Source organism: Anser anser (genome assembly GCF_964211835.1).
Source record: "Anser anser genome assembly, chromosome: 22".
Classification (NCBI taxonomy): Eukaryota; Metazoa; Chordata; class Aves; order Anseriformes; family Anatidae; genus Anser; species Anser anser.
Window position 1 is genome coordinate 7615518 of NC_139743.1, and position 14912 is coordinate 7630429.

Sequence of the window (14912 nt, forward strand, 5' to 3'; positions counted from 1 at the left end):
AGTATCATGTTCAATATTCCTTATTTTCATCAGTGGTAAGGATGGCTCATTTCGTTGCGTGAGGTGACTCACGGCCCCGTAAAACAACATTATAGGCAGAAAAATGACAAAGCAAAAAAAAAAAATCTTGGCTTTTCACATTTACTCCTCCTCAGAGCCTTCCAAAATCTGAGCTGTTCACTTTGCAATTCAGAAGATTTGGCTGCAAACTCTGGGAAAATCCAGCTGCGTTTCTCTCTTCCCTCCCTATCACTGCCGCCCAGAGAGATCTGCCGAGGCGGACCTGGGCCAGCAGCTCTGCTGGAGGAAGGCGACAAACAAGAGGTGCCAGTCCCTCCCCTGCAGTCCCTTCTGACCCCAATCCCAAAGGGAGCGGGGAGCTCGGTGCGGTGTCCCTGGCCTTGTTCCCCATCCTCTCCGTGGCTCGGGTCAAGCTGCACACCTTGAGGAGGTGCAGGGCTCTGCACCAGCATCTCATGGTCACAGCCTCCCAGCTCCTTGGGTGGCAAAGGGAAGGGGACAGGACTGTTAGTGACCCAGATGTGGGCTACGGGGTATTTTTAGGCAAGTTTTTTTTGACACCCAGACCTCCCCACCTCATACAGGCAAGGCTCGAGCCACCCCTCCAGCCCCAAGCAACGCAATGCCTCGGTCACCTCAAGTTGCCCCGTTTGGGGCCCTTCTGGCAAGGTGTAAGGGTTCCTCTCGCCAAAACATCATCTCACCCTCTCTGCGTCTTCCCCACCACCAAGTTCCCTATGACCCCACAAAGCGCCAAGCAGCCGCCGCCACCGCCCTCCCCAGCGCTTCTGAACCTGACCCCGGCTGCCGAGCCAGCTCCCGTGGCTGGATACGGTCCATTAGGTTAGTTTGGTTTATTACCTACACATTATCCTTTAAAAAACAAAACTTCCCCGTCTATTTGCTTAAGCAGAGAGAGCAGTTTATAAGCAGGCCCTGTGCAGTAGCTGTTCTTCCTACGGATTTGTTCTATGCATTATTAATTCACACAGCACTCGTTCAGAGCACGTATATTTACCCGATGCACCGGAACAGCTCTTAAGGAGCCTTCGGCTTGTGGCTTTGTGGAACATCAACTTTTCATGTTGAACAGCAGGTGATGTTCAACAGAATGCCTTGCAATAAATGCCTAATATCCATTACCCTCATACATATCTATGTGCTGGGCTGATAGGAACATACAGATAGCAGGGCTGCACTCCCGAGATAGGGGGACGGGGGGGAAAGAAGTTATTCATTGGAAATCACACATATGCGAGGTGTTAAATGCTGTACCTGCATGCATAGCGAGCTGCAGAGAGAGGGGAGGAAGGCCCCTTTTTGGCAAAAAAAAGTCCACAAAGTTTTAGATGAGATCCCCCCCTCTCCCCTCCGATCTGCAGACCAAAGTACAACACCTTACCCAAAAGTCTGCAGGGGAAAAAAAAAAGTGACATGCTGTTTTGAAATGAAACCTCTAACTGGCTCTAAAAGGAACGTCATGACCTTGCTGAGCAGCACTGCATAATTTTTAATAGACATTTTTTGCTGGAACTGACATACTCCCAGGCGTGGTTTTATTTCGCTAACATTTTTCCAGAGGGAAATGCCATGTTTCATTGGATTTTTTTTCATCATCCCTACATATACATACCTATAATTACCATATGCATTACAATAGCATTCACAAGCCTTTGATAAGATCCCCGTTCCATTATGTTAGACTCTGTGTGTACACCCGGTGAAAAACAGTCCCTCCCCTGAGCTCTGAGAGTCAAAACAGAGAAAGCAGAGAAAGGTGTTGAGACAAGAGCAAATTACTCCTCATTTTACAGGAGTAAAGCTTCAGAAGGCTAAGTCACCACCTGAGGTCAGAAGGGGAATTTCCAGCGGTGCCAAAAATGAACACAGGTCTCCCAGCTCCTACACGGGGGGTTCAGGACTTTCCTGCTTCCTCGTGCCACGTCCCCCATCCTAGGTCACTTCTGCTTCCTCCTGCACCAGCGCAAGGGGTGGGCTCAGGGAACGCTTCCGCAGAGCGCCACGACAGCTCTGGGACCAGCCAGCAATGCACCAAACACCCCTTTTTCTTAACGAGGGATGCAGACCACGGGGGGAAAAGTCATAAAGCTTCTGCTCAAAGCATCCGCCGGCCTACTCAAAGGCACTTTGGCACCCCCGTGCCCTTGCACGCACAGGACGCACGGAGCCAGACAGACGAGTACCACAGGCAGTCGCCGTGCGTGTGGATGCTCGGCTTTGCTCCTTTAATTACACCTCCTACGGGCAAGAAAGATAAGCCCAAATGGAGTGACTGCATGAAGGGAGGAAGCCTATAAGTTATTCATAAGTTCAGGCTCAAGCTCCTCTCTTGCTTTCGCTCCATGACACCTTCAAAACATATTATTCATCTATTTTTTCCTCCTCTGGGAAGAGAGATGGTAATTGTAGTAAATATATCACTGCCAAGTCATCCTCGCAGCCTCCGAGCCTGCACGGCGCTAGGGGTAGGGATCAAAGGCAGCGGCCGCTCATGAGACGTTTTGGGGTGCCTAGGCTCCGTGAAGGACATCTCCCTGCTGCCCGTGGGGAAAGGCCCCACAGCTCCAGGACACGGGGCATTCAGGCATTCACCATCCCCAATCAAACCCTCTCAGCCTGATCGCCTCTGCCCCATTTTGGGCTAAAATCCTACAATTCCTACTTAGCATTTGGGAGCAGCTCTGCAGCAATCTGGCCCAAAGACTTCCCTGCGCCCTCACCGAGCTCTGACCAGGACTGCCTATTCACTCGGGGTGCTGCACCCCATTTCCATCACAGCCTGAGGGAATTCGGGCAAAACAAGGAGCAACCCACACCATGGAGCAAGCGTGATGGGACACGGTTCTACTCCTAGCTCACGGAACAACACAGTCACCAGCAGCCCTGCCTGCAGAGAGCCTCGGGAAACAAGAGCCATGGCACAGAGGTTTTGTTTGCCCTCTCCAGGCTGTTCCAGACAGTGTAAAGCACCTAATGCTACTGCCAGCTAAAGCAGCTCTCCTCGAGCTCAAGAGGTTGGTTTTTCTGAATGCAGCGACGCGGATTCCTCATCTCAGCCCCATCGCATCGCTCACCACACAGAGCATTTGTTGCACTCCAGCGCAAAAATAACCCTGAAAGCAAAGTCTGTGGGCACTCCGGAGAGGGGAGGGCGAAGGCATTGCCATAAGGCGCCTCGGAGAAGAGAGACGGGGCATGGATTTTATTTGTCCTCGATTCCCTGGGAGGTCATTTACCGCAGTGCCCCTGGCACTTCCCCAGCCTTTTCCAGCACATTTGATTCTTGTGAGTTTTCTTAACCTCATCTCCTTCATTGGTTATTGCTCCTCCAGTGCTGAACTCAGCAAGATCGCTTCTGTTTAGAAAGAGATTAGCGCTGAGTACATTAAACAGGGTAATGCCACTTACTAAAGGGCACCGGATCACCACCCAGCTCCGAATGCCCCCAGCACCTTCCCAAAACGGGGGTCTCCAGCCGGGACTGCTCGCAGCAGAAGCCTGCGATGCACCACACGCACCAGCCTGGTGCCCCTGCAAGCCCTGCAGCACACCCTGCTCTGATGGGCACCTTCCTCTGCTGGGCACCTTCCTCTGCTGGGTCAGTGCCTGAACATCTCTGGGCTGCAAGCCCCGAGGACTGCATCCCCATGGGCACACCATCATGCTGCAAATCATGCCCTCGCCTCATGCACAAGGTCTGCGTTATCCAAAAAAATAAAAAAATTCCCATTTTCAAGCACCTTGCAGCACAAGCAAAGTGACAGGGTTTGACCCAGCAAGGCAGTAAGAGCCTCCGGAGGGGAGCTCAACGGCCGCAACCTGCTCGGTCCCACCATCCCCTCAATTCCCTCCTTTCCCCAAACCAACCGGATTCCTCCTCACCCCAAACATTTTGCAGGGACGTTTTTCCAGCGCCCACCCGCCGGAGCACGCGCCGCCACCGGTCCCTGTCCCAGCCGGGCTCTTATCGCAGCTCACCACCTCGGCGCCGTGCTTCCCAGCTGATGAGATGTCTGTTTACCCACGGATTATAAGGAGGCTACAAGCCCACCCGGGGAAGAGGCACTGTTGCATGGGCAAAGACTCTGCAAACAGATGGCTCGAGGAGATAGAGGATGTTTGCTACCTTGTGCGTGCTTTGGGCTTGAGGGTGACGCAGCCCCAGCACATCCCTACGTTCCTTTTTATTTTTTTTTTCCTCCTTGAGCTCTCTACCACCTCTCGGGGACTTGGAGAGCAAAGACAGAGACTCAGCCAGCTGCTGGAGTTTGTTTGGGAAATAAAGGAGCCTGCAGCCCCCTTGGTGTCCCAGGCGGCCTCATCGCACACAAACCCTGCTTGCTGTGCTCCCACATCCTGTGATCTGGTATTTATTGACTGATATTCCCCCTTCTGGAAGGGCCGTCCCCAACACAGAGACCCCACACCACAGAGACCCCACCCGGAATGCAGTGCCCAAGCACACCCAGCACCTCTTGTGTTTTGGAGAGCTGGCACGACACCTCCAAACCCATTCCCTCTCCAGCTGGGAAAGGAGAAACCCAGGTAAAACCCAGGTAATCCAGCCCTACAAGGAGCAAGAGGCCTCTTTTCCCAAATAACCCACCACTTTTGGAAATCCGCATTTGAGATTTGAGCTTCTCGCACTTATCGTGCCCCCCCCAGACCGACTGCATTCCCCGCCTGCTCCTTCTCCCCTCCACCCAAACCTGCACAGGCCAGTGGCGTTATTCATCAGGCTCAAAGCACAGTCAAGATCAGTCCTGTAACCTGCCCGGCACAGCCAGAAAATTGAACGTGGTAGAAAAAAAAAAAGGAAGGAAAAGAAAAAAAAGAAAGAGGCAGCTCTTGTCAAGAGTGCGGTAGTACAAGGAAGTAATTTTTCTCTCCCCGTTTCAGTTGGACGGCGCTGTGTACGTCTGCGCTAGACGCTGCCTCCTTTCTTCTCCACCGTGCAGCTGGAGCATCAGCAAATTGGAGAGGGGAGACACAGGGGGAAGGCAATAGCAACTGAAATTGGATCCTATTGAATTTTCAATAGGACACCAAAAATATATACATATTTCAGGGCGCGCGTGTATAGATATAAGTCAATGGAGGGATCCGTGAATAGCCGGTTCTGAATAATTACAGTGGGGGGGAAAAATCATTGGAATAATTAGCAGTTGCTACCAGAACATTCAGGGAAATGAAATGCTGAGTGGTGTTTATTAAACAGCGCTTTATTTTCAGTTTAGGGCATTTGGGAAGAAATTAGGTGGCAAATACACAGCAGTGCTGAATGACTGGAAAAGCCTGGGATCATTAAGATTGCTCAAGCTGCCTTGCTCATCCCCTCCATTTCTTCCCCTCCTTCTGCCTTTCCTCGCTGTTTCTCTCCTCCTTTCCTGTGTTGCAGCTGCAGCAGCCTCAGGAAGGGGCTCCTGCAGCCCCCAAATCTCACCACCACACCACGAGACACCAGACCAGAGCACCCAGCTGCTAGCAGCCAGCAACCCCAGGGACACCCTTTTTGATCACCTGCAACTTCCAAAAGCTTTGAGGATTTGTGGGGGTTTTTTTTTGCACCGATATCCTTGGAAAGCTGACGCACAGCCCACCGAGCACTCCGCAAGCCTCAAACAGCGCCTGGCATACGCTTGGCTTTCTTCTTTCTTTGAGAAGAGCAAAAGCCACATGAAATTACTGTGCAGCACAGGAAAGAGAGCAGGAGGGAGACTGAGCACGGCCAACAGGCTCGAGCCTTGCAACAGCAAAGGGTCGGATAGGAAGAGTAGCAGGAAGAGCGCACAACCACATACGAAGAGCAGGTAGACTCCGGGAGTCTACTTTTAGGAAGGAATAGCACTTTCTCAGCCTAACAGACATTTTCTGACAGCTGTGAGCTTCGCAAAATAGGGCAGGAAAAAGAAAGGATCAAAAAAGTGCATACGCTTCAGAACCACGCAGCCCCCGGCCTGCTGGAGGTCATTCACCATCCCCACCACCGCCACCTCCGAGCCAGGATTTAATGAGGACATTGCACACGGATCCTGGTGGAGCGCGAAGAGGAGAGAAAGCAGGACAGGACGCCACAGGGAGGGGAAACGAGGTGGGGAGCACAAGTCCACGTCCCTCACCAGCTCCCATCCCTTCTCCCCTACCTGCGGTAGCACAAGGTAATCAGACACTGGGCTGAGGAAGGAGAGATGAAGTTTTAAGGGAGGTGGAAGCTCCTACGTGTATGCACATGGTTTAGATATCTCAAAAGATTTCACACTGTATTTCACATTATTCACATTTCTAAGCCTCCGCAATGCAAGAGGCGAGCATAAATGAGGCAGGTCAAAAGCCTTATAAGCTTGAAACGTCTCTGGGTTTGGAAAATCACTTTCTGAAGCTTCCAGCTCTGGATTAAGCAGGGTTACCTAATGCCAGTCAGATAAAACCGCGCTCCCAAAATCTCACCGTGCGAGCAATTTTGCACCTCACAGACACAGTTCAAACCACCTTGAAAGTTTGGAAAACAGATTTGCGCCCTCCAGACGCATGTAATTTTGTAATCAACAATAAGCCTGCCTTACCTTGGAGATGTCTTCTCCTCGTGGAGATGCAGCACTCCAGCACAGCCAGGAGCATCGGCGTGCCAGCACGGCAGCCTGGCCCAGCCTGCAAAGGGGAGAGGATGCTCCTTCATATGAGGTGCACAGGCTCTGACCACCACTTGCTCGTCTAGTTACTGGGGAGCACATTAAGCAATTTCTAACAATTTTTTGTGCATGTGCCAAAATGCTCAAAGGCATTTGATGCATAGGAACTTTCCCTGCTGCATGCTCTGATCCTGAGCTGGAAAACGTAACTAGCAGGAGCTGGACTTGGATGGTCCCCTCCAATTCAGGATATTCTGTGATTCTGTGAACTCCACAGCAATATTTTGGGGGGATTTCGGTAACAGCCTCAACACTAAAAGCACTGAGCATCCTCAGCCCTCACCAGCACCTGTACACAAAGATGCAGGAGAATGCCCAGCTCTGCAGGGGGCAGACTGGGGAACTGAGGCTCTGCCTGAGCAAACACAGGAAAACCCCAAACCAGGAAAACTATAGGGAAAAATACAGACTCACTGTTAAACACAAATCTAAAGTAATTCCACAGCTCATTGGCATCTGTGCCACAGCCCTCTGTCCTATCTTGACTTATCATACCTATTAGCACTCTGCAATTCAGTGACCTCTCTTTCTCTGCACCACCTCTGCTCTGCAGTAAGGCCAGCTTCCAGCACCAGAGAACAACAAAACAAACTGAAAAAATACAAAAAGGCAAGCATCCAACACAATAAAAATAAATTAAAACCCCTGGAGGACAACAAGAAGAGTTGTGGCTTCTTTTACTGCGTTTTCCAAGGTGCTGTTTAAACACAGAGAGGCGAAAGTGCATAAATACATCAGCTGGGCTCTCCGGCCTGGGGAAGCAGCAGCAGCTCGCAGGGAGCAGCAGGAGCTGGGATAATCACACCTCTGCCTCCGTGCAGCACCCAGCCCCGCACCAGGAGCTCTTGGCCCCAAAATGCTCCGTGCTGGAGGGCTGCGGGATTACAGGGCAAGGTGCTTTTTCTGATTATCTGCTTCCCAGGTTTGCTTGTTCGAAAGAGAGGTCAGAGCACGGCCAGATCCGTGCCCACATATCTAAAATGTGGCTTCTCCAGCCCCAGCAGGGACCGGGCTTCTTTGCACCAGCTGCTGCAAGTGTAAGTTTTTGGGGTTTACTTTGCTTTGTTCTCTTTCCCCTCCCTTAAAGTTTTAAATCTAAATGAGTGCAACCAAATACTTCCACCTGGGAAGGCTTTTGGCTTTCTCATGCAAAAAGCAGGAGGGATCACAAGGGCACAGCCCCTTCCCCACCATTTCAGGGGATGTAGGTTCATTTGCACTGAGGAAGGTTTGCTGTGCACACGGGCAGCAGAGGTAACACAAGCACATGGCCCCTCTGATTTTCTCCCCAAAGCAGCAGTTTACTGGCATTTATCCTGCTAAGTGCCTTTGTGCCTTGCAGGGCTACCCCATAAAGAGGCACAGCCATGGATTCCCCAAACGTAGCAGGGGAAGGGGGTAGCAGCAAAGAGTATTTGCCTATTAGTGGATCTCCTACACCAACCCATCTCTTCCTTTCCAGCTTCTCCTTACACTCCCCAGCCACCCACTCAGAGACCCTGTCCCCCCCCAGGTGGGAGCCTGGGCACAAACAGGGACAAAAACGAAACCTGCAGACAGCCAGCAGCCACCATGGATGGCTACAGCACTTGCTGCAAACCCCACCAGCCCTGACCAAAGCCTCAAAAGCAAGCTGCCACAGGGATGGGAGTTAGAGCCTAAAATCCCTCTCCTATTTTGCCGCAGCCAGGTCTCCAGAGAGCAGCCAACTCACCCACCGATACAGCTCCTCAGCACAGCCTGGGATAGCAAGAACAAACATAATTCTCCTCCTCTGTGGCCCCAGCTCCTCATGGAGAGCTCTGGACCTGGCCAAACCCCTTCCTGCAGGAGGAGGAGCCCCACTAAACCCCAGCACCTGGGGGGCAGCTCACCCACCCCCATCTACCCAAGCAGGGCAGACCTGGTTCCCCTGCACAGCAGCACAGGCATTGCCACTTGCAGCACAACGAGCCTCGTCAGGCTCATGTGGTTTGTGGTTATCGATAAACTCCTCGGGATTTTCACCTGTTAGGGAGCAGCAGCCAGCACAGAGCAGGCCAGCCCCTGCTTTCCCCTGGTTTCTGTTCCAGCAGGCTGCAGACACGGGTTTCCTCAGCTCCTTTCCCCGCTGACTGCACGGCCTTGCAGGCACTAACGCAGATGTAGCTGCGCGGCATTTTCTCCTCCAGTTACCGCCACTTGTGAAGCCGAAAACTATGGAGCTTGGTCTCTGCAGGAAGCAGCTGCAGGCATATTGTCCCCACCTGGATCTCCTGGGGAACCAGCCCACCCACCAAACACCTGGGTATGGGCAAAGCACCCACATTGTACAAACAAGAGCAACGCTCCTGGCCTCTGCTGGCTTCTAGATCAAGACGTCAGCACGGCAGAATGGGACAAGAAGGGGACAAATAGCTCTGGGGACATCCCAGGGACACACACAGTTGGGATCTCCTGCCTTGGCACGTGGGCTGAGGCATCGCTGGAGCACCTGGGGGGTGCCAGCCCCTGGCTGCAGGCTCCCTCCCGGCTGATCCCACCCCAGGCGCTGACACTCATCGTAATAAATATTGTTAAAAGTGAAAGTCTCCCTGGAGACTTCAAACCTCGGGCACAGGTGTTCAGGCTGTGGTAATTGGGTGAGTCATTCATTAGAGGAAATGCAATTTAAAATCTATTACAGTTCTTAAAACACAAAGCTTTTTCCCCCCCCCTTCTCTGGCCCAAGCCCAGCAGTAACCAGTCTCCCCCTGTGCTTTACTGGGAATATTTCTGCTAGCGGGGAGCAGGACACAGGCACAGCCCTCCCATCCCACAAATCCTGCCAGCCTTTAAAACCTGTGCTTAGTTTTGCAGAGCCCTTGCGTGGGTTTAGGATGATTATTTTTTAATATAAACCCCGCAAAAAAAAAAACCACAACCGAGGGAAGCTGGAGAAAACTGGAAGTGAAAAAGGCTGCAAGGACAGATCGCCTGATAAAATAAAAAATAGTTGAGATGAAGGACTGAGAAATTCTTTAGTTTGAGGGAGAGAAGAGAGGTACAGTTTGGTCATGGGAGAAAACGCCAGGTGTTTTCTCTTAGTAGGGAGAGTCGCAGCAATAGCCAAGAACTGAAAGGTGAAGGCAGACAAATTAAATAAAGCACAAATGTTTAGCGGTGATGTGATTAACCTTTACAATAAACTACCAATGGCAGTCCTGGATTCAGCATCTCCCGAGATCTTTAAATCAACCCTGAACACCTTTTTGGAAGATTTATGTTCAACAAACACAAAATCCAAGGCTCAGGAAAGAGGCATCTAATGACTTTCTGGGGCCTGGTTATGTGATCTAAAAGTCCCCTCTGGCCCTAAATTCATTGTGCTGCCGCAGCTGATCCCAAATTGATCAGGGGAAGCGAAATCCTGCACAGCCAAACCTCCTGCCTGGATCTCTGGTGTTTTCGAATCAAGCCCTGAAATTTGTCATTGGAGCTGCTCCCTGTATTTCCTGCTAGGAGAATATTCTGCCCGCATATTGCCTGAAATTCAGGCTAAACCAAACACGATCAGCTTGGGGAAACTTTCACCAAGCGTTCTCCCTGTTTGCCTTCTCCTCCTGCCCATTTGCAGATGACTTTTGGTGAGAATCCAGAGAAGAATAGAAAGAAAAAAAGCAGCTGGAGAGACTTTTCTTGAAAAGGTCCTCCTTCTCCAAAGCCAAACAAGGAACAAACGGACCGGGCAGCTGGCCTTGCTTTCCCAGGCACCCAAGTGCTGGCTGCACGCAGGTGGCTCCAGGCGCTGTGCGATGCGAGCAGGCTGAGCAGAACCAGCAGTAACAGAAGAACACTTCAGGGCAGTGTAATTGCCACAGCGGGGGAAGTTTTGTGTGCGCAGACCTACTGGCAAAGGGGGAAATCCCATTTCCAGCCAGCAACGTTGCAGCAGCTCATGCTTTGAGCGCCAAGGTCTGCCGTGGCTCCTTGCCCCTCCAAGACGCCGTCCTTTGCTTGCTCTTGCCCTGAGCTCCCACGCTCAGTGGTTGCAAGCAGTCACCGGAGCTTTATGCAGCTCACCTCCTGCCTCATGCACCACCCGAAAAGCTCCGCGGGCTGCTGCACAGCCTGGGGGCACGACGGGCACAGACCCGCAGGACCGACACACGGCTCTCACTGCGCGGGAAGCTGGAGCGCACAAAGGGGAACGCAGCCTGATGCCACCCCCTCTAAAATCTCCCTTCACTGCTGATTGACATCAGCAAACACTCCCAGCGCAGACCCGGTTGCAGCTCCCTCTCTCTTTGCTTTCCAAGAGGTCGCCCTTCATTCGGTCTGGGTTCATTTGCTCTCCTGCGAGGGTTTTCCCTCTGTTTAGCAGCAAAGCGCACAATTCAACCTATGCCTTTTCCTGACACGGGCTTCCCCGAGGAATTTTCCACCTCTCTCAGCCTCTGGCACCACTGACCCAGATGTGGATTTGCACACACTCAGTGCGCACAGCGAGTGGGAACGTGGAGACTTCACCTTTGCTTGGCTGGCCGGGCGGTGAGAGCAGCAGTAGTAATAGCCTGAAATTCAGCAAATACTTCGCCGGGGCTGAAATCGCAGCAGCAGCATTAACCTGGCTGATGATCACCTCACTTCTGCCTATGCTGCCCCACCAGAGGCTCTGCTCCCACCCTCCGGCAGCACATTTAATAGGATCTGAGTTTTGAGACAGGGCCATCGAGGCGAACACTCCTCTGCCTTGTTCCCGGCACCTGAAAGCACCGGAGGAAGAGAGGAGGGGATGTCCTCGCAACCACAACCTCGAAGGGGGCTGTGGAAGAGCTGGCTGCAGGCCTGAAGTCAGCGGCATTCCTGATCCAGGCGAGACCAGAAACGGTGCTTTGGGAGGGCTGCCAGCGTATCTGCCGTGCCTGGTCCCGAGCCTGGCATTGCTGACTCACAACAAAGTCGCAGGCTCACGCTTGGTACCCAGCACGGCACCGAAATACTTTTGTCTCTCCTAAATTGACTCAGGTACATGGAGAGCAGCAAAACCTCTGAAAAAAAGATCCAGGCTGCGTCTTCTGGCTGCTGATCCATCCTTTGGCCAGGGACGCAGCCCAGCTCCCCTGCAGACAGCAGCTCTGATGGACAGCACGGGACAGCAACGCCACGGGACAGCAATGTCACAGGACAGCATCACAGGACAGCATCACGGGCCAAGGCAATCTGGCAGCAGCACCTGGCTCCTGAGCACCTCGAGCAGCTTTCTGGCTCCAAAAACCCCCGCGAGGGCTCGGTGCTGCGTCACGCCGGCGGAGGGAGGAGGGAAGAAAACAACAACGCACCTCCTTGCCCTATTTTTCCCTAGCCATCCCTGGGGGTGGGCGACAAGATGTGGATGGGCACTCGCAGCCCCAAAAAGCCCCTGCCCGAAGCCGGCAGTCGCATCACTGCGAGGAGGCAGGGGAGCCGTGCGCCGGCCGCCGCGCTGCCTGCTGAACGTACGGAAGGGGTAAATTAAATTCATTCATCTCACTGCAACCCAAATGGCAACGTTTTTACCCTGCACACAAGTTTCTGACAATCAACCTAATTTACTTCAATAATAAATGAAAAGGCGAGTTTTCTTTTATAATAGCAATCGGGGCGAGTGCTGCGGTGCTTTTTTGTGTGTGTTTTTTTTTTTTTAAAGCAAACTCCATTCAACTCATCCTCTTTAAATAAAATGATTCCTTTATCTATTATTCATTTGAAATACAGAAGGAGGACACAAGAGACTGTGGAAGTGCGCAGTTTGTTTCTGACTTCTCTCGCATAGTTTTTAAAAAGACAAAACGCACGGAGCTTGGGGGTTTGGTAGTTAGGAGCCTGGTATTTCCATTTCCTTCGTTTTATGATTTTATAATGTGGCCCATCGCTCTCGTGTCCACAAGCAAATCCTTGCGAGCTGAGCCCGTGCCCTGTGCTTGTTCGCGAGGGCTGGTGGCTTATGCAGCAATGCAGCAAATGCTCGCAGGGCGTCCGGCCACTTTTCGTACCGAACCGTGACGTGTATGTGGATATAAAGCCAGGAAAAACTCCAGCATCAGTTGGGAGATTCAGTGGGGAAATATCCCTCGGGGTGCAGGACACGTGGGAGAAGGCAGCTCCCCAAGGACGGGTCATCCCCAGCCGGTGACAACGGCCCCGATCCCTGCAGCTCTGCACCCAAAGCCCCGTCCAGCCGCAGACCTGTCTCCTTTCAAGCCCCACAGGCAGGATTCACCTTCACACCCCCAGCTACATATTTTTAAAATATAAAAAAAAAAATACCCCGAGCTTCTTGTGTCAATGGAGAGAGCCCAGCACCTCCGGGGGGTGATTCATCTCGCCAGCCTGTCTGGGAGGAGATAAACGGCCCCTGGAGATGCCTATTTCTCTCCACCAGCCAGGAGGGAGCCCGAGGCGACCAGCCCCGGCGTTGACATCCAACTTTTAGACATGGAAGTCAGGGCAGATTAATCCAGCCCATTACCGGGGCCTTTAATTTTTGCTGCCTTGATTTACAAGTGCTTGCTCAGCACGTTGAGCCCTGCGCCACAACAGGGAGCGGACCCACGCGGCGCTTTCTCCTCTTCCCTCCTCCTCCCACCTGGGCTGGGGCTGTCCTTACTTTGCCGTGCCTCCCACAGCACCAAACACAGACAAAATGAGAATTATCCTCGCTTAAAACTTTCTCTTGCAACTCAAAAAAAAAAAAAAAGTGAAAATGCTCAATTAACGTGCCTTGTTGCCAGAGTTTTTAACACACTTGGAGAAGAAAAATGTCTTTCTAAAGGAAGAATGTGTCATTATCCTCATTTTGTAGATGGGGAAATGGCTGAGTCATGAATAAAACACAGGTCTGCGCAGCCGTAAGCTGCTGCTCGGTCCCTGTGAAATACAGATAAACCTCAGAGCTGCTCGGTGCAAGCCCAGGCCGTGCCCGATGTCAGCACCGTTGCCCCGGAGGATGAGGACCTGCCTGGGTACAGCTGGGCCACAGCTGGATTTGGAGATTTGGCTGGTGGTAACGCAGTGCCCAAGGTCTGGAGGCGTCTCTCTTTGGAGGAGGGAGCTCAGCAGCGGCCACCTCCTGAGCCTGGCGACATCTGCTCAGCCCAAACCCACCGCAGGGTTTGGGAGGAGGCTTTCCTGCAGCATTTCAGCGGCACAACGATGGGTTTGCCCAGCCCAGCACAGGCTCTGACACTGCCCACGTGCCCTTTTTGCAACAGCTGCGGGATCAGAGCACCTCAAGGCTGGTGTTCAGCCCTTCTCGCAGCAACTCACCACGCTCCTGCGCAGGCTGGAGCAGCCTGGAGCTCACGCAGCATCCATCTCGCATGCAAACCGGGTGCCTCCGGGGGCTGATTAGGCTCAAGACCCCATTCAGTGCTTATGGGTGCACTTCAAGCTATCTCCCCCAGCCTCCATAACACAAATCTGGCCCTTGGCTGCTCGGTTTCTGTTAATTGCAGCTATTCCGGAGGCACAGTGGAGCATTTTATACTTCTCCAGAATTGTGCGCTAGCAGGTGGATCCCATTATTGCCCGTGCCTGGTGATGCAACCACCACGGCATCTCTGCCCTCCCGGTGCTGCACCTCCTGCAGGTGGGAGCCACCAGCTGCAAAGGAGAAGATGGGAGCCTGAAGGAGCCGTCCTCTGCAGCCAGCAAAAGCTAGGGTATCTGCTGTCCCGTGGACACCCTGCCAGCCCTGCTCGCTCAGCCGAAAATTACAGACTAACCTCTCCTCCGCAGGGAATACACTTTTCACTTCTCGGTGTAATGAAGTCCACGTTCACAAAGCCAGTTGCCAGCATCACCTTGCGGCCACGCATGCAGAGATCATCCTCGGTGTACGCCTCGATCGCTTTCTGGGGATTGCTGCCTGTCGACCAGCAGGGCAGCCGATGAACCCTGGCTGTGCTACACACATTTTTCACTTGGTACCGCTGGGCACGTTCTCACAGGGGACTGATGCAGTGGCTCACCAAGCATCAGCACCCTGGGGCAGGGATGGCCTTGGGCCACGCTCCCTGTAGGCAGGATGGGCAGCAGGGAGCTGGGTTATGAGGTTAATTTTCAGTCTAGACCCACCTTGATTCTCCTAGGAGGAATTTTTACACCTTTCCAGGGATTTCGAGCTCCTTCCTTCCTCCTTCAGGGCACTGCAGCTGAACAGAGATGCGCAGGCAGCTCAGC

At 52.7% G+C, this 14912-nt stretch overlaps 1 protein-coding gene across 3 annotated transcripts in view; it reads right to left on the reverse strand.

The window, feature by feature from the left end:
- Nucleotides 1-14474, reverse strand: part of NTM (neurotrimin) — a 343561-nt gene extending 329087 nt beyond the window's left edge. The window contains exons 1-2 of one of the 3 annotated variants that reach the window (XM_083808751.1): nt 8446-8590; nt 6606-6690 (exon numbers count right to left, since the gene is read on the reverse strand). In XM_083808751.1, the coding sequence (XP_083664877.1) occupies nt 6606-6690; nt 8446-8493 (133 nt within the window). In that variant the 5' untranslated portion in view covers nt 8494-8590. Of the gene's footprint in view, nt 1-6605; nt 6691-8445; nt 8591-14455 lie in introns of those variants that run through there. The other 2 variants (XM_083808752.1, XM_083808756.1) reach the window with 2 other exon arrangements.
- Between the last annotated feature and the right edge of the window lie 438 nt (nt 14475-14912).